At 46.0% G+C, this 18,138-nt stretch overlaps 1 protein-coding gene across 2 annotated transcripts in view; it reads right to left on the reverse strand.

The window, feature by feature from the left end:
* Positions 1–17,206, reverse strand: part of CIMAP3 (ciliary microtubule associated protein 3) — an 87,069-nt gene extending 69,863 nt beyond the window's left edge. For both annotated transcript variants that reach the window (XM_073560746.1, XM_073560745.1), the window contains exons 1-2: positions 17,149–17,206; positions 16,780–16,922 (exon numbers count right to left, since the gene is read on the reverse strand). In XM_073560746.1, coding sequence (XP_073416847.1) covers positions 16,780–16,922; positions 17,149–17,164 — 159 coding nt within the window. In that variant the 5' untranslated portion in view covers positions 17,165–17,206. The remainder of the gene's footprint in view (positions 1–16,779; positions 16,923–17,148) is intronic.
* Between the last annotated feature and the right edge of the window lie 932 nt (positions 17,207–18,138).

Here is an 18,138-nt window from a genome sequence, read left to right on the forward strand (position 1 = left end):
TCAAAGATACATGAAAAACTGAATTAATTTTCCAGGACGAAGGAATGTCCAATCTGACTGCTGCCGAGTTGACAATCTGAACCACTTTGAAGGGTCCAACAAACTTAGGCCCCAATTTTTTGGAAGGGATTTTTAAACGCAGATTCTTAGAGGACAACCAAACCATGTCCCCAACAAGCCTCGCCTCCCTTCTTTTCTTGTCAAAATATTTCCTAGACCTCCTATTCGCCTGATTCAGATTATGGCGCACACTGGTCCAAACCCTTTCCAAATTTCCAGAAAAACTCTCCTCCTCAGGCACCGCTGCCCCAATCCTAGAAAAAGGACCCAAAGATGGATGCTTCCCAGTACAACAGAAAAAAGGAGAACACCCAGCCAAAGAAGGCGTATGATTATTGAGAGCAAACTCAGCTAATGGTAGATATTCTGACCACATCTCCTGACAAGACTCATGACATTCCGTAAACAAAGCTCTCCTCAGGGCTTTAGGCACAAATAATTTCCCATAGGGAGTGTTGGTTGGTGCTGCATCCTGGGCTTTAAGAATGCTATTTTCCAGTTCAGAACCTAAAGCTGCCACCACCACCCCTTTCTGCAGAATAGATTCCTCCTTTTCAGTATTAACCGCTGGGGAGAAACTTCGAGACAAAGCATCAGCTTTAACATTCTTTGTCCCATGGATATATGTCACAGAGAAATGGAACCGGGCAAAAAACAATGCCCAACTGGCTTGACGAGCATTCAAACATTTGGCAGCATCCAGATAGATCAAATTCTTGTGATCAGTAAAGACTTGTATGGGATGTCTAACACCCTCCAAAAAATGTCGCCAATACTCAAACGCAAGCTTAATAGCCAGCAATTCTCGGTTCCCAACATCGTAGTTGAGCTCCGCCTCCGAAAATTTCTTAGAAAAGAACGCACAGGGATGTACCCCAACCTCTCCCTCCCGTGACAGAACAGCTCCCATTCCTACTGATGAGGCATCCACCTCTACCAGAAAGGACTTAGTCTCGTCCGTCTGGATCAAGACAGGAGCAGAGCTAAACTTCTCCTTGAGATGCACAAAGGCCTTGACAGCCTCAGGGGACCATTGGACAGTACTGGCACCCTTCTTAGTCAGATCAGTAAGGGGTTTGGCGATAACAGAAAAATTCTATATGAATTTTCTGTAACAATTAGCAAACCCCAAGAATCTCTGAATTGCCTTCAAGCATTCAGGTCTTGGCCACTCCAAAACCGCCTGAACCTTCACCGGGTCCATCTCAAACCCATCACTGGAAACAAGGTACCCCAAAAAGCTAATTTTCTGTACAGCAAACTCGCATTTTTCCAGTTTCGCAAAGAGTGAGTTTTCTCTCAGAATCTGCAGAACCTCACGGACTCTCTGCCAATGCGACTCCAGATCGGGCGAGTAGATCAAAATATCATCCCAGTAAACGATAACACTCCTACCGATCAACGGTCTCAGAATGTCGTTGATAAAATTTTGAAAGAACGGCAGAGCATTTGTAAGTCCGAAAGGCATTACTAGACACTCAAAATGACGTTCTGGGGTATTAAAGGCTGCCTCCAATTCATCGCCTTCTTTAATTCGCAGCAAATTATATGCCCCATGGAGATCAATCTTGGAGAACCACTTGGCTACAACCAATTTGTTAAGCAAGTCCAGAATTAGGGGTTAGGATTGCGCACAGTGATCTTGTTAATGTCCCTGAAATCCAAACACGGCCTAAAACCCCCATCTTTCTTGTTGACAAAAAAGAATCTGACAGCCACTGGGGACTTGGAGGGTCTTATATGACCTGCAGCAAGACTAGTCTGCAGGTATTCCTTTAAGGCCTATGTGGCGCCCCTGAGGCTCAGTCGCCACACAGGTACTGCACCTTCTCCTAAGGTGTGGTGCCCCACCATCCAGGTAAGTTGGAGGCTCCTGACCATGCTCCAACACTCTCACCCCACACAAAAGAGTAGTTCAGCAAAACCACATTGCGGCTCCTTGCTTAGAGAGAAGCAGAGCACCTTTGGTGGTTTCCTGCTTGGAACACTAAAGGTGCTGGAAGGTGAGTGGAGTTTAGAACACATAAAAGAGCGGGATGGTTTAGGATTACAGGTCAGTCTGAGGGAGGAAGTCACTCAGAGAGGAGTGAGGAAAGGAGATCCCTGGAAGAGGGATGGAAGAAGGAGTGCTGCAGCTGCCTCAGTGATCTGAGCCAGCTGGCACGGGAAAGGAAAGAAGGAGAAAGACATTGAACTGAAGCCTGAGCTTCCATAGGAGAGAAAGACAAGTACGGAATGTAGGAGTGAAAGGGAACACAGGGGATGTGGGTTAGAGGAAGAACCCTGCCAAGAAGTTCTGAGCGCAAGGCCGGGGCCCGGTCCCCGAGGTTGTATGGACACTAATGGTTCTGCAGAAGACACCGGTGGAGAAGTGGGCTGTAAATGCACTACTCCCATCTTAGGCCTGTTTCACACATCATATTTTTTGGTCAGTCAAAATCTGCTAGAATGGCGGATAATGGATCCGTTCCTGTACTGACCACAACGTTTGGCATTGGACCGTTAAAGGAACCGCTGCCTGGGGAAGGAGAGAGAGAGAGAGAGACCCCGTCACACACAGCGAGATCGCTAGCGAGATCGCTGATTTTGTGACGCCACAGCGATCTCGCTGTGTGTAACACACGTCAGCAACCAGGCCCCCTGCTGGGTATCGCTGATCGTGCAGGATAGCCCTGGGCCATTTTTTGATCGTTGCTCTCCCGCTGGCCAGCGTGCATTGCTGTGTGTGGCAGCGGGAGCCAACAATCAGCGAGTTCCCAGCGCTCTAAGCAGGCGCTGGGACCTGGTATCTAAGGTAAATATCGGGTTACTAAGCGGCGCGTGTCACTTAGTTACCCGATGTGTACCTTAGAAACCTGCGCGCTCGCGCTGGGAGCTGCGAGCGCGCAGGTTTCTAAGGTACACATCGAGTAACTGACGCACGCCGCTTAGTAACCCGATATTTACCTTAGATACCAGCTCCCAGCGCCTGCTTAGAGCGCTGGGAGCTCGCTAATTGTTTGCTCCCGCTGCCACACACAGAAATGCACGCTGGCCAGCGGTAGAGCAACGATCAAAAAATGGCCCAGGACGATCCTTCACGATCAGCGATACCCAGCAGGGGGCCCGGTTGCTGAAGTGTGTTACACACAGCGAGATCGCTGTGGCGTCACAAAATCAGCGATCTCGCTAGCGATCTCGCTGTGTGTGACGGGGTCTTTACTCTGAGCCCTTTTTTTTCTTTTTATTTTCTTTTCCTGAATTATGTGAACTTCACATTGTTTGATAAAATGGCCAGTCTTACCACAATAAAGGCATAGCCTCTCAGAGAACCTTCTCTCCCTTACCTGGGAACGAGAGGACATCGCACCAAGTTTCATAGGTTCTCCATAGTCCACGGGGGTCTCTTGAGAGACAGGACCCAGCAGAATTGAATCCTCATTCTTCCTTTCTCTCGGTCTTCTATCCACCCTAATGGCTAACTGCATTGCAGCCTCAAGTGTGTCAGGTGCAGGGTATGCAATGAGTAAGTCATTAGCCCTGTCATTCAGACCTGCCAAAAACTGACTTCTGAGTGCAGGGTCATTCCATCTGATCTCTGTGGACCATCGTCTGAACTGGGTGCAATATCCCTCAGCGTCACCAGAACCCTGTTTCAGCCGTCTGAGTTTTGCCTCGGCTGTAGTGACCCGATCCAGATCGTCATAAATTAACCCCATAGCAGAAAAAAATCGCTTCTAGTGACATCAAGCAAGGGTCATTTGGACACATTGAAAATGCCCAAACTTGCGGCTCCCCTTGCAATAAGGACATAATAATCCCCACACGCTGTAATTCAGCTCCTGAAGACCTGGGTCTAAGCCGAAAATAAAGTAAGCATGCATTTTTTAATTTAAAAAATTCCTTCCGTTTACCAAAAAAAATTCAGGCAAGCTCACCTTAGGCTCTTCGGGGCGGACCCCTGGGCAGTTACTCACGTACTGTTGTAAGCCGGAAACTTCCAACATTAACTGTTGCAATCGTTGAGCGAGATCTTGAACGCTGTTCATATTGCAGAAATCCGGGAGAGGGTTTTTTTTTCCGGACTGGACAAACTGTTAAGGTTCTGCAGCAAAGGACTAGGGTAGGAGGGGGAAAGCTGACCCTGCACTGAGGCTGGGCTGGTGCCCTACGAGTGGGCGACCCATTCCTTGTGAATAGACCCACCGACGATCCTAGGCTAATCTCAAGCGAAGACCTATAGATAGGGGAAGGGGGTCCCTGAAAGATATATGGGCTGGGTACAAAAATGGGTCACCTCCTAACAGAAAACACAAAGAAGGCTTCAGAAGCAAACTGAAAACAGAAACTGGGGCTAGTGGAACCAGAGGTCCCAGAACTGCATTAATTAAACACACAGAGAGCAAAGCAAGGCTCCAAGCCAGACTTCAAACGGATAAACACTGGCATCCAGCAAGGAATGAGAGACAGGTGCAGATTAATAAAGGGTGATACAATCACCTGACCAAAGGCAAACCCAGCACCAGGGGAAAAAGAACAGCAGCCAAAACACTACAAGAAAATGGCGCATAGTCACAAACTGAGCAGATTCTAACAATAGTAACCTGCAATAGCCAGCAGCGAGCAGCTCCTGGGACTAAGTCCTTCTTTCGGTCCACTGAGCATGCCCGTGGGAAATCCTCTCATTGGAGGTCTGAGGTCATATGCTCAGGTCCTATTGCTGCTCCCATTGGACCACTAGGAAGGTCCCGGAAGGACGCTGCTATTAAAGGGTTGCATGGCCGCACAGCCATGCGCTAGTATAGACTCTTATGGTATTATGTGTGAGTGATGATGGATGCATGTATCTGATAACTGACTTATTAAGACTCCCCTCCCTTGGATACGTATGGTTTAGGGCTATTACAGTCAGAGCCAGCACCTTGTAGTGGCTGAGTCTATTGCCACAGTGCTCCCAGTTTACACCTCTCTTAGCGCCATATTGTGCCATCCTACCTAAGGCACTACCATACCGCGTGTACAGAAGCTCTCATTTGAGCAGCGCCATACGCAACTAAAGCTCTTTCCAGTCCTAAGTTTAGGCTGGTTAGTGGCGTCCGCCAGAGCTGCGCTGTACATACCTAGTGCGGTACGCGTCTTTCTGCTTCACCCTGTGACAGCTAACAGGGCACAGCATCCATAGCGTCTTTCCCTGGCGCCACAGCAGTGGCTCTGTGCGCAAGTGGGTCTAGAAGGACTCAATCCTCGTGTCCTTGGGGCTGAGTCCTGTGACCTCGTCACTTGCGCTCATCTTAGGTTACAGCGGCCCTGTGAAGTAACAGGGTCCGCCTCTTATACACCGGGTCAGTGGTTACCCGCCGGTGTTCATTTAGTTCTCCGCCATTACCGAGCAGCAGCTTTCCATCTCTGCACGGTGGACTCCGGGCTGCGAACGCACCTTATACCATCTTCATTATATGGTGCGTTCCGCTAGCCCCTAACAGAGGGCTTGCTTTTTTTGTAGATTGAGTTGAAACTTTTATTGGGAACATTTTACATAACATTTAGGATCACATTTATCCTGCGCTCTACGCTGACCACTTACTTTGAGATTTCCATGTAAATATCTGAGTGACGTGATTCAGATGAAACCCCTGAGGGATTCATTCACTATAATGAGACACGGCCCCCGGAAGAAGGCCAGCGCCGAAACGCTAGTAGGGACCCTGGCAGAATGTTGCTTATTTTGGTAAACAAGCCTATGCAGTTTACTTTTGATAACTATTGCACTGCAGCACTTTGTACTTGATACTTATTAGAGATATCAGTGTAGTTTTATGTCCATAGGATTTGTTTGCACTAATAGCACTTTTATTACACAGTGATTTTGGCCTTATTTTTAGCATAGTGTTTCTGTCACTCTAACACTTTGTTTGCAACACAATTTATATTAGCACATTGCAGCACTTTCAGTTTTGTGATTTCATTTAATTTATTCATCATGTTTATAATTAATTCACTTCAAATTTATAATTAACTAGCTGAAGAGCCCAGCATTGCCCGGGCATAGTACCTAACTGTGGGTCCCACTGTCTTTCTTAACATCCCTGTTCTCCACCCACCGTCTCGTTCTATTCCTCCGCAGCCGTGCATTACATCCATGTCCCGGTGTCCCTCCACAGCCCCACTCTCTTCTTCCACAGCCCCGGTCTTTTCGTCCACAGCCCTGCTCTCCCGCTCTCTCCCTTCACAGCCCCATTCTCTTCCTTCACAGCCCTGCTCTCCCATTCACAGCCCCATTCTCTTCCTTCACAGCCCTGCTCTCCCGCTCTCTCCGTCCACAGGCCTGTTCTCTAGCTTCACAGCCCTGCTCTCCCGCTCTCTCCCTCTACAGCAGGCGTCTCCACCTTGGCAGAGTAAATAGGCTGCACATAAAACAAAATTTGAGCTGGTGGACCGCATTCCTTTCAAACTTAATACACCCCATACACGCGCGGCTCCGCACACCTCGTACACATGTGGCTCCACTCCGTACACCTCGTACACACAGGGCTCTGCTCCGTACACCTCGTACGCACAGGGCTCCACTTCATACACCTCATACACACAGGGCTCCGTACACCTCTTACACACACGGCTCCACTCCATACACCTCATACACACAGGGCTCCGCTCCATATGTGGCGCCCCTGAGGCTGTCGCCACAGAGGTACTGCACCTTCTCCTAAGGTGTGGTGCCCCACCAACTAGGTAAGTTGGGAACTCCTTTCCACACTCCAACACCTGCACCCACACACAGGATAGTTCAGCAATGGACCAGATTGCGGCTCCATGCTTAGAGGGTAGCAGAGCACCTTTCATGGGTCCTTGCTTCGTAACACGAGATGTGCTGGGAGGTGGGTGGAGTTAGATATAAAAGAGTGGGAAGGTTTAGAATTACAAGTCGGTCTGACAAAGGGTCGGAGAGGAAGGAAGCCACTCAGGAGGAGTGGGGATCCCTAGAAGGAGGGATGGAGGAAGGAGTGCTGCAGCTGCCTCAGTGACCTGAGCCAGCTGGCAAGGGAAAGGAACAGAAGGAGAAAGACGTAGAACTGCAACCTAAGCTTCCATAAGAGAGAGAAGGAACAGTGTGGAACGGAGGAGTAGGAGAACAGAGAGGAGTTGTGGGTTGGAAGAGGAACCCTGCCTATAGGTTCTCAGCGCAAGGCCGGGGCCCAGTCCCCGAGGTTGTATGGACACTTATGGTTCTGCAGCAGACACCGGTGGAGTAGTTGGCTGCAAATACACTACTCCCATCTAAGACTTGGGACACAACAGCAATCGAATAGAGAGCCAGGACTCAGAGAGGGGTCCCCGATAGAGGCTACAGCTGTCTGTCATACAAGTAGAGTTGTTAGGAACATCTGACAGGAGGAACTTGAGAGTACCACGGTACTGGAGCTCTTCACACTAAAGGCGCAATAGAGGAGTCGTTCAGGAAAGGTACATGTTGGCGGAGTGTTGGAGAGGAGAAGCCTACCTTGCCTGGGAGGTTGATTGAGTCTCTGCCCCGGAGGACACGGCATGGAAGCGGGCACCAGTGGTTGCCAAAAACTGTGAGTAAAGCGTTGAAACTGCAAGCCCTGGTGTTCTCCATTCCTTCTTGCGTCCGCCAGCACTGCTACATTCCCTGCGCCGGACACTTCACCATCAAGGTGTCCCCACATCAACACTGCCCTGGGACAACAGCCCTGCCTGTGGAGGGCTATACCACCATTGCTGCATCCCACCATCTGTCCCAGAGGATCTGTCTGCAGCGTCGGCTTAACATCTCCCTTGCCGAACACCACAGGTGGCGTCACGAACTATTCAATTCCATTAACCACACAACAACCATTGATTTGGGCGCCCAGGGCTACGGACCGAGTCACTGCTGCTGTGACACATCCCACTGACACCGGCCCGGTACCGAGTACCCCACAGCCCTGGGAGGGCGACCTACATACACATCATACGCACAGGGCTCCATACACCTCGTACACACAGGGCTCCGCTCATTACACCTCGTACACACAGGGCTCTTCTCCGTTCACCTCGTGCACACAGGGCTCCGTACCATACACCTCGAGCACACAGGGCTCTGCTCCATCCACCCTGTAAACCCCTCCTGAGCCCACGCATAAACTTAGCTTCAAACAGTACCATGACAACCAGCTCACAGACAGCAGCGTCCATCCTGCACACACTGAGGTCCCTGATTATGTGACCCCTGACTCCTCCCCCTCCTGTGACCTCATCACAGGTCCTGTGCAGTGTGTGCACACAGAACAGCCAATGCCATTGCTGCTCCTGAATGCGTGCCTTCACCCTGCCTCAGGGAGTGAGACATGTGGCTTCATCCACAGCCCAGCTCTCCATGCACCACACGCGGTGACGCCGGTACCAGGAGAGAGAGGTGCTCAGATTGTTCGTCCAGACAGAGTGGGCGGCGTGGGCAGAGCTAGAGCTGAGCTTCAGCGCATGTGATTGGGCGGCCTGCGGGGGCATGGCCTAACATGGGCAGCCAGAGTGGGTGGGGCTTGCCAGAGTAGGCGGAGCTAGAGCGGAGCTGCAGCGCGTGTGATTGGGTGGCCTGCGGGGGCGTGGCCTAGCGCTGTAGTAGGCCGCAGTAGAAGCCGGGGACTATATTTAGTCCGGGAAGCTGCAGGGGAGAGGGGGGAAAGCGCAGTTGGTGACGGGGAGCGCCGACTGAGCCGGGACAGGACTGGGAGTGTGCCGGCACTTATTCAGCCCCTGTCCTGAAGACTGTCTTCCTCATAGCCCCGCTCTCCATTCACTGTCCTGCTGTATCCGTCCTCAGCCCTGCTCTCCAACCACGTCCCTCTCTGCTGCTTCGTGATTGGTTGGTGTCCCACTCTGCTGCTTCGTGATTGGTTGGTGATACACACACACACACACACACATTCTGATTTATATATAGAGATGTATTATAGGGGCATTTTTTGAGGTGTGATTTTATGCTGACAATGTACATTAGATTTTTCTTTTTTATGGTGAATATTGTGGCTTGGTTTACTGTTATATGTACTGTATATATATAGATTTATCATTATTTATATACTTCTCAAAACGTGCTCCAGTTTGATTCAGCTCTATATTAACTTAGTTTTATTTATCATTATTCAATAAAAAATATTTTTATATATTATTGATACCTTTGTCGTTTTTGCACATTCTTTTGTAGGGTTTTACTAGAATGCGACAGCAGAGTTATTCTCTACTTTGTCTGGCCTCTGTTCAGCGGTGTGGTGATGCTAGTCACTTCTCACGGCCAAGCCAGAGTGGTCAAGGAGTCCAAGGTCAGAAGCCAGAAGAGTACGTCATGAACAGAAGGAAGAGACAAAAACGTGGTCAGGTAACGTTCCGAGGTCAGAATACCAGGAGGATAACGGATCACAGCAGAAGGGGTTAAACAGTCAGATGGTCAGAATGAAGTCCAAGGTCAGACAGCAAATGATCAAGCATACAGAACTGAAGACACAGGGAGCACAAACCTACTAGATGAATGTGTGTCTCACAGAGGTCTGGGAGACACAGCTCAGCTAAGTAGCATGGCAATCACCCGGGATAGTGAACACTTGGAGACAGCCGAAGCCTCCCAGTCACAGATTGGATAGTTGAGCTGTCTAGCAACACACTGACAGCTCAGCACGCCCCTGCACCAGATTGGATGGCCAAGCCATCAATCAAAGTACTGACCGCTTCAGCACATCCATGTACCGGATTGGATGGTCGAGCTGTCAGTAACTGCATCCCAGACACACTGAGGGTTGGAACTGTGACAGGTGTCCTTCTTTTCAGAAGTGCACAAAACTATGGATGACGGCACTTTTAGGCTATGTGCACACGCTGCGGTTTTTGCTGCGGTTTTGGCCGCAGCAGAACTGTAGCAGTTCTGCAGACAGTGTATAGTAGCATGTTATCCTATGGGATTTACAATTTTCTGTGCACATGCTGCGGATTTTTAACTGCGAAAAAGCTGCCTTTTTGAATCCGCAGAAAGAAATGACGTGTCAATTTTTTTCTGCGGATTCTGCTGCGGTTTACCATCTCCTCCATTGTAGAGGTGATAAACCGCAGGGAAAACCGCAGGCCAATCTGCAGGTAAAACCGCAGGTCATTTTACCTGCGGTTCCGCAGATAAAAAATCCGCAGACCAATCCGCAGCGTGTGCACATAGCCTTATGCAATCTTTAAAAGATGGACACAAGCGGACCACAGATCAGATGGCGTCCACAGTGCCTCCATCTGCCTCATTATAGGGAATCTTCTGCCAGAGGTTCCGTCTGAATCATGTATTTCAGAGATTTACATGGAAACCCAAGTGCAAGCGCTCAGCATAGAGCACAGGATAAATGTGCACCGAGCCTTACTGTGATCTTTGGGAGGCAGAATGAAAAAATCAACAGCTGGAGAAGAATTGGTTTTATTTATCATTTACGCAATTCCTCGTGCATGATAAGTGATTAGGCGACTTTATGCTTAGGGTCGGTGCAATTCCAGCAATGCCAGATTTATATCAGGTTTTTATACTTGGCTGCTGTCACACACTAAAACACGCTTTTTTTTGCAATAATAGCTTTTGCATCACCATATTTTAAGAGCTATAATTTTTCAATATTTCGGCCGACAGAGTCATGTGATGGCTTGTTTTTTGTGGGTCTAGTTGACGTTTTTATGGGTACCATTTTCATGCACATGACATTTTCTGATCGCTCTCTGGTCCTATTTTTGGGAGGCAGAATGAACAAAAACAAACAATTCATGAATTTTTTTTGGGGGGTTGTGCTGTTCCATATGTGGTAAAATTAATAAGGCATTTTTATTCTTCGGGTCAGTACAATTACACCGATATCTCATTTTCTGTATATCTTTTATTATGCTTTTGCAGTTTTATACAATAAAAGCTATTTTATAGCAGGACCGCTCCTTTGTACTTACTGCCAGGTGTCAGCTGTCAGAATCAGCTGACACCCGGCAGCGATCACCCGTTCACAAATAGGCCCAGGGCACATGGATGGATTATTACATCATATATCAGAAAGTGCTTAACCCTCAATACCTCATCATATTGCTATTGAATGTCTGACATTTTTTCTACAGAAATACAGTACTTATACAATATCTATGCAAACTTTCCTTATTATGGAGTCAGATTTATGCTTAATCACAATACTTTTTCTTTTGACAACGGCCCTCTTTTTTACAAAGAGAAGGAATTAGTATGAGGGGTTAATTTTCCCCTTTTCTAGCCAATATTGTAATGGTGGTATGGGAGGACGTTTTTTGCACAGTGATATAAATCCATATAAACTGCTAATACAATGGTTTGGGCGTTATATTGACAACCTACTGTTTAATTGGACTGGTACACAGGATGAGACTTTGGGGTTTGTGTCCAATATTAATAATAACATGTTCAACTTAAAGTTTGCACACATATATTACATACCTCCTTGCATTATTAGGATGTCACTTTATTTGTAGACATTCACAGCTGTTTGATAGTCGCCTCACCATACAGGAAACCAAATGATTGTAATTCAGAATCATGTCACCCACCGCATACTATAAAAATATCCCAAAAGGGGAAGTTATCCATACTAAGAGAAATTGTACTAAAATGGAACAGTTTTACATCGAGAGAAAAAAAGGGATGTTGAGATTAAAAAATAGGGGATACAAAGAATCCCATTTCAACCAGGCTCTAAAACTAGTAGAGAAAATAGATGCAGTCTATTAAATAATGGTAGACTTGACAGATTCAGGCACATATGATAAAAATAACAAAAAAACTCTCAATAGGTATGATAGAAAACTAACATCAATCAAACTTTTATTACATTCTCAACACAATGCAGTCCACAGTGCTATGAGATTATATGAATTCTAAAAAAAATTATAAAAAAATATTTGCCAGTCTTGAATAAAGATGCTATACTCTCCCAAATTATGCCAAATACGGTTATCAGATCTGTGTAAAAAAATGCCTACATTAGGATCTATTCTTTCCACTCATTTTTTTTTTTAAAGTAGCAAACAATCCACCCGAATCTGGCTGGATCTAAAAGATTTTTTTCTGGTGTGATCACACTAGATGCATTTCATGCAAACATGCAGAAAAATCTAAAACTTTTTCATCCTCAGTTATTGGACAAATTTTAACATCAAGAATTTTAATAATTATAATACATCTGGTGTCTACTTGATAGAGTGTACCTTGTGCTATACACAATACGTGGAATGTACTGTACCGTGGGGCCTTTCAAAAACGCATCAGGAGACACATGTTGGCTGTGATTAGTGTCACTGCTGTAAATATCTTCGCTGTTTTGAGGCACATTTCACAGGTGCATGGAGGAAATTTGTCTACCTTGATGTTTAAAGAAATATAGAAAGTGTATAAACCTGTCAAGGGAGGTAATTTTAGAAGAAAAATTCTCAATTGAGAGTCTTTTTGGATCTTTGTGCTAGGTGCCAGTACCCCAGCAGGCTTCACTATAAGACGAGATCCTATTTTGCAATATACCGCATGTAATTTACTTGGTGTAGTCATACCTGTGGTGTTTCACTTAATGCTTGCTTCCATTTTTGTATATATATTGGTGCTCTAATTGTTATACTAACATTATATGCTCTTACTTGTCATGTGACTAACAGGATTTTTTATGTTAAAGGGGACTTTACAAAAAATAAAAAATGTACCTAAGCACCAGCAGGCAGGTAATTGCAACCTGCATGTTGTACATGGAGCTGTTCTTCCCCGGTACAGAGCGGTCATACTCCATGCCTGCCAGGGTTTCAGAAGCCTCCGCTAACTTCACAGAGGGTTCTTTTTCGGACCGCTATGCCGAAACATGTTTGTTGGCGGATAACTGGAGGAACCACTACTGCTTTTACACATCCCCAATGTCTATTTTTTTATCTTGCTTGCTGCCTCGCTGAATGCTTCTTCCTTCTGATTGATTGCTGTGCCTGGCTTCGGGTGGCTCCATGCGAGGACATCAACAGCTTACCTGCTGCTACTTCCCCAGTGAGCTGACTCTCCCTTCTCCCCCTCTCTCCCTGTTTAAACTATTGGGTTATGTCTCATATCTGACAGTATATGAACTAGCATTGCAGTTCCTACTTGGACTACGGCATACAGATGTGTGAAGTCACAATATTGGACTATCCCTCAAGTATCTGATTAATCTTTTCCAGACATAAAGGCACAGTTTGACACACAAGCTCAATATTACTTCCACACGCACTTACACTTTTACCAATGTATGCGTTTATTCATGCATACACAGTGGGGCGGCATACCTGCACACATGCAAACACAGAAGCATTCGTTTTCCATGTTGTGGGCATATCATGTCTTTATTCCATTACTTTTACCACTATTTTTAAAAAAAATTACAATGTAAATAGGCTCTAGAAATATAAACAAATATGTATTCATATGTATAGTATATTTGGCCACCTGGTAGAGATATTGGTCCAAACTTCAACAATTTTATCCTACAGGAAGGATCACATAGCTAACTATCTGACATCACTGACTCATCACCACCTTCTTCCTACAGTACATCACCCTCACCTCCCAGGGGCTGTCCCCCTCCTCTTTGTCTAATAAGCAACGGAGATAAAGAAGAAGCTACTCAACAATGTGTGTGCAGCTCTTCGCTGTGACTCCTTGCTGTGTGGACTCTTGGCCGCATTGTTCCAGCCTTATTCCTCCTGCTAATGCCAAATGAAGAGAGGCCGATAGAATTGAGATGTACACTCACTGGCCACTTTATTAGGTACACCATGCTAGTAACGGGTTGGACCCCCTTTTGCCTTCAGAACTGCCTCAATTCTTCGTGGCAGAGATTCAACAAGGTGCTGGAAGCATTCCTCAGAGATTTTGGACCATATTGACATGATGGCATCACACAGTTGGCGCAGATTTGTCGGCTGCACATCCCTGATGCGAATCTCCCGTTCCACCACATCCCAAAGATGCTCTATTGGATTGAGATCTGGTGACTGAGGAGGCCATTTGAGTACAGTGAACTCATTGTCATGTTCAAGAAACCAATCTGAGATGATTCGAGCTTTATGACATGGCGCATTATCCTGCTGAAAGTAGCCATCAGATGCCTGTTCTTAGCTGAGAGGAGTGGTACCCAGTGTGGTCTTCTGCTGCTGTAGCCCATCTGCCTCAAAGTTCGACGCACTGTGCGTTCAGAGATGCTCTTCTGCCTACCTTGGTTGTAACGGGTGGCAATTTGAGTCACTGTTGCCTTTCTATCAGCTCGAACCAGTATGCCCATTCTCCTCTGACCTCTGGCATCAACAAGGCATTTCGGGCCACAGAACTGCCGCTCACTGGATTTTTTTTCTTTTTCGGACCATTCTCTGTAAACCCTAGAGATGGTTGTGCGTGAAAATCCCAGTAGATCAGCAGTTTCTGAAATACTCAGACCAGCCCTTCTGGCACCAACAATCATGCCACGTTCAAAGGCACTCAAATCACCTTTCTTCCCCATACTGATGCTCGGTTTGAACTGCAGGAGATTGTCTTGACCATGTCTACATGCCTAAATGCACTGAGTTGCCGCCATGTGATTGGCTGATTAGAATTTAAGTCTTAACACACAGTTGGACAGGTGTACCTAATAAAGTGGCCAGTGAGTGTATATCCTAGTATGGTGTATGTGGTTTTTCCTGAAGAAGTTATATACTTCGAAACACGTTAAAATAAATCACCACCTTACATAACATATGTCTCCATTCTGTCAGCAGTGTGGAATTTGTCCACTAACTTCCTCTACAATCTCATGTCTGATGGTCGCTTATTGACCCATGGATCTGCTGCGGCTGATTCTCTACATTATGTGTTGTTTTAACAGATTGAACAGCATTAGTTTAATCTAAGTTCAAAACTTACTGTATTTGTTAGATAAGACCTTATTTGCGCTGATCTCTCCTACAGTTTTTGGTTAAATGAAGAGAGATGGCAATGCCAGGAAACCTAATACCTGTGCCACAATAATGCTGCTGCCACTTGACAGCTAGCCTTCCAGTTTGACAGGTGTAAAATGAACATACACTTTGTGTGCATACCCAGAATTGCTGTGCTTTTGCTGCCATTTGAAATTGGTGTTCCATGCTATAGGGCCACCTATCAGTCAGGACCCAGTTGCAGATTCACTCTCTGTGACCACAATTGTTGCACCCATTGTGACCAAAAAAATTGACAAAATAAAGCACTGTGTGTATATTAAGCAATAAGACGAAGGTACAGAAAAATAAACTTTCCTTCCTAACAAATATACACATTTCAAGATGAAACAAGACTTCTTAAAACAATTTAAAAAGACCCAAAACTTGGTGTCTATCAATGTCCCAGGCTAAAGTTTTACACTCCCAATACACCTAATCTCTATATATAAAAATGAATGTGTGTGTGTATCACCAACCAATCACGAAGCATGTTTAATTTCACCAGAGCTGTTCAAAAGATGCTGAGCTGTGGTTGGTTGCTATGAGCAACAGTTTTCCTTGCAAACAATCACTAAGCATCTCTCATTTCACCAGAGCTGGTTAAAAGAAGCTGAGCTGTGATTGGTTGCTGTGACCAACAGTTTTCCCACTTGACAACACCTCAGCAGACACTGACATGGTGGGAGAAATCTAGCATCCCTGGGAACATAAGCTCCCAGCCACTGACTGCCCCCCTGAAAGGAGCACATGACAGAAATGAATCCCCCCTCCCTGCCCATATACCCATCACGCATCCTCCATCCCATAGGCACATCTTCCCTCTTAAAGGGATCATTGGTATGGAAGTCAGAGCATATCCATCCAGGGCTTTGGTTTTGACCCCAGGCCTCTCTTAAAGTGATCTCCTGTATGGAAGTTAAGGCAAATTCCTCGGCACTCTGATTCTGACCCAAGGGTTCTATTAAAAGGATCATTGGAATGCAAGTCAGGGCAAATCCACTCAGCGCTCTGGTTCTGATCCCAGACTTTCTTAAAGGGATCCCCGGTATGGAAGTTAGGACCGTTCCACTCAGTGCTCTGGTTCTGACTCCAGGCTGACGGGATGATGTGGGATATTAGTGGTAGTAGTTCGGTAGCTCTGGCTGATGGTATGATGTGGGATATTAGGAGTAGTAGTCCAGTGGCTCTGGCTGACGGGATGATGTGGGATATTATGGGTAGTAGTCCGGTAGCTCTGGCTGACATGATGATGTAGGATATTAGTGGTAGTAGTCCGGTGGCTTTGGCTGACGGGATGATGTGGGATATTATGGGTAGTTGTCCGGTGGCTTTGGCTGACGGGATGATGTGGGATATTATGGGTTGTTGTCCGGTGGCTTTGGCTAACGGGATGATGTGGGATATTATGGGTAGTTGTCCGGTAGCTCTGGCTGATGGGATAATGTGGGATATTATAGTGAATGTGGCTATGTGGAATGGGTGGGGCTCTAAACTCAGCTTTATATACTGTATATAGATATAATCATTATAATTTGTTATAACTAACCGTAGTTAGTTACTATGCCCGGGCAGCGCCGGGCTCTTCAGCTAGTACAATATAAGACCCTTGTGGCGTAACTAAATATATTAATGCAGATTATCTGATTTGCCTTCATGTGCAAGGTTGCGCTTTTTCCATTTCACAAAAATGCATCCTTTAAAAACAAAAATGTGCAATGTATGAGCACGAAATTAATATTTACCCACCTCCTCATAATTATAACATCCGGGTCCACGGTTTGGGGCGCCTCTGATCGGGGCTAGATCATTACCCAGGCGGTCTGGGGCACAGTAGTAGGGGAACTGTTTTCTTTCCTGTGAACTGCCAAAGCAGACCCTCTTCCAGGCTTCTGAAGTGTTAAAATCAGTGAAAACAAATTAAAAAGCAATAAGCATAGAAAACAACATTGCTAGGTGTTACAGCGCACAAGTCCGCTGTTTGCTGTAAGGGGTGCCTTGAAGACCCAAAGCTTGTCTGCTGATCTACAGTAGAGATTGCTGCATTTTGTTTTTCATGTACAGTTCATTTCTTTCTCTTAAATGCATGTTCACCATAGGGTCTAGATCCTACATTACCTGGCTGGTGCTCCATGTTCTGCTCCCGCTTGTGTACGGATCGTTTCCATGGTCACATGGACTCAGTTTAAGACTTTGGCTCCCCCTGCTGGTCATGTACAACATGCAGCGGCAGCTTTGACATCAAATAAAAATTCATTCAATTATTATTTATAACATAAATCATTATAGTTGTAGAGATATTTATTATCGCTATTATTGAAAACCTTATGGCCCTGCCCATTTTGGTGTTTTAGGACAATGGAAATGTTTTTGTTTTTTCATTGACATTTCAGAAGCCAAAATATTTTTATTTTTCACATACATCACTGTATGAGGGCTTGTTCCTTCAGGATGAGTTATATTTGTCAGTGTCAGCAAATAAATATAAATATAACTTTTAGGCTGTGTGCACACGCTGCGGATTCCGCTGCGTTTCCGCAGCGGTTTTGGCCGCTGCGGACACGCAGCAGTTTTAGCTGCGGTGTACAGTACCATTCATTTGAATGGGAAAAAAAAAAACGCTGTGCCGACGCTGCGGAAAAAACCGCGCGGATTTGCTGCGGTTTTGAATCCGCAGAAAGAATTGCATGTCAATTCTTTCTGCGGAAACCGCTGCGGGTTCCTATCTCCACCATTGTGGAGATAGTGAATCCGCAGGACCAAACCGCAGGCAAAACCGCAGATAATCCGCAGGTCTTTGGACCTGCGGATTATCTGCGGTTTTTGCAAAATCCGTGCGGATTAATCCGCAGCGGATTCCGCAGCGTGTGCACGTACCCTAAATCTTTCTCTGATTAACTCTTTAGGGACAGAAAAAGTTTTGATGTTTTATAATCATTTTTTAACTATTTTTTTTAATTTGCATCATGTTCTGTGAGCCATCTTTGTATTTTTTCAGATCTACATGATCTGTAGTTTTCACGTGGCAAGTTGTAGGATTTATTCGTATTAATTTTGAATATATAAGGGTACGTGCACACGCTGCGGAATCCGCACGGATTTTGCAAA

This window comes from Dendrobates tinctorius, unplaced genomic scaffold (assembly GCF_039654945.1).
Source record: "Dendrobates tinctorius isolate UK_male_01 unplaced genomic scaffold, ASM3965494v1 ptg000304l, whole genome shotgun sequence".
Taxonomy (NCBI): domain Eukaryota; kingdom Metazoa; phylum Chordata; class Amphibia; order Anura; family Dendrobatidae; genus Dendrobates; species Dendrobates tinctorius.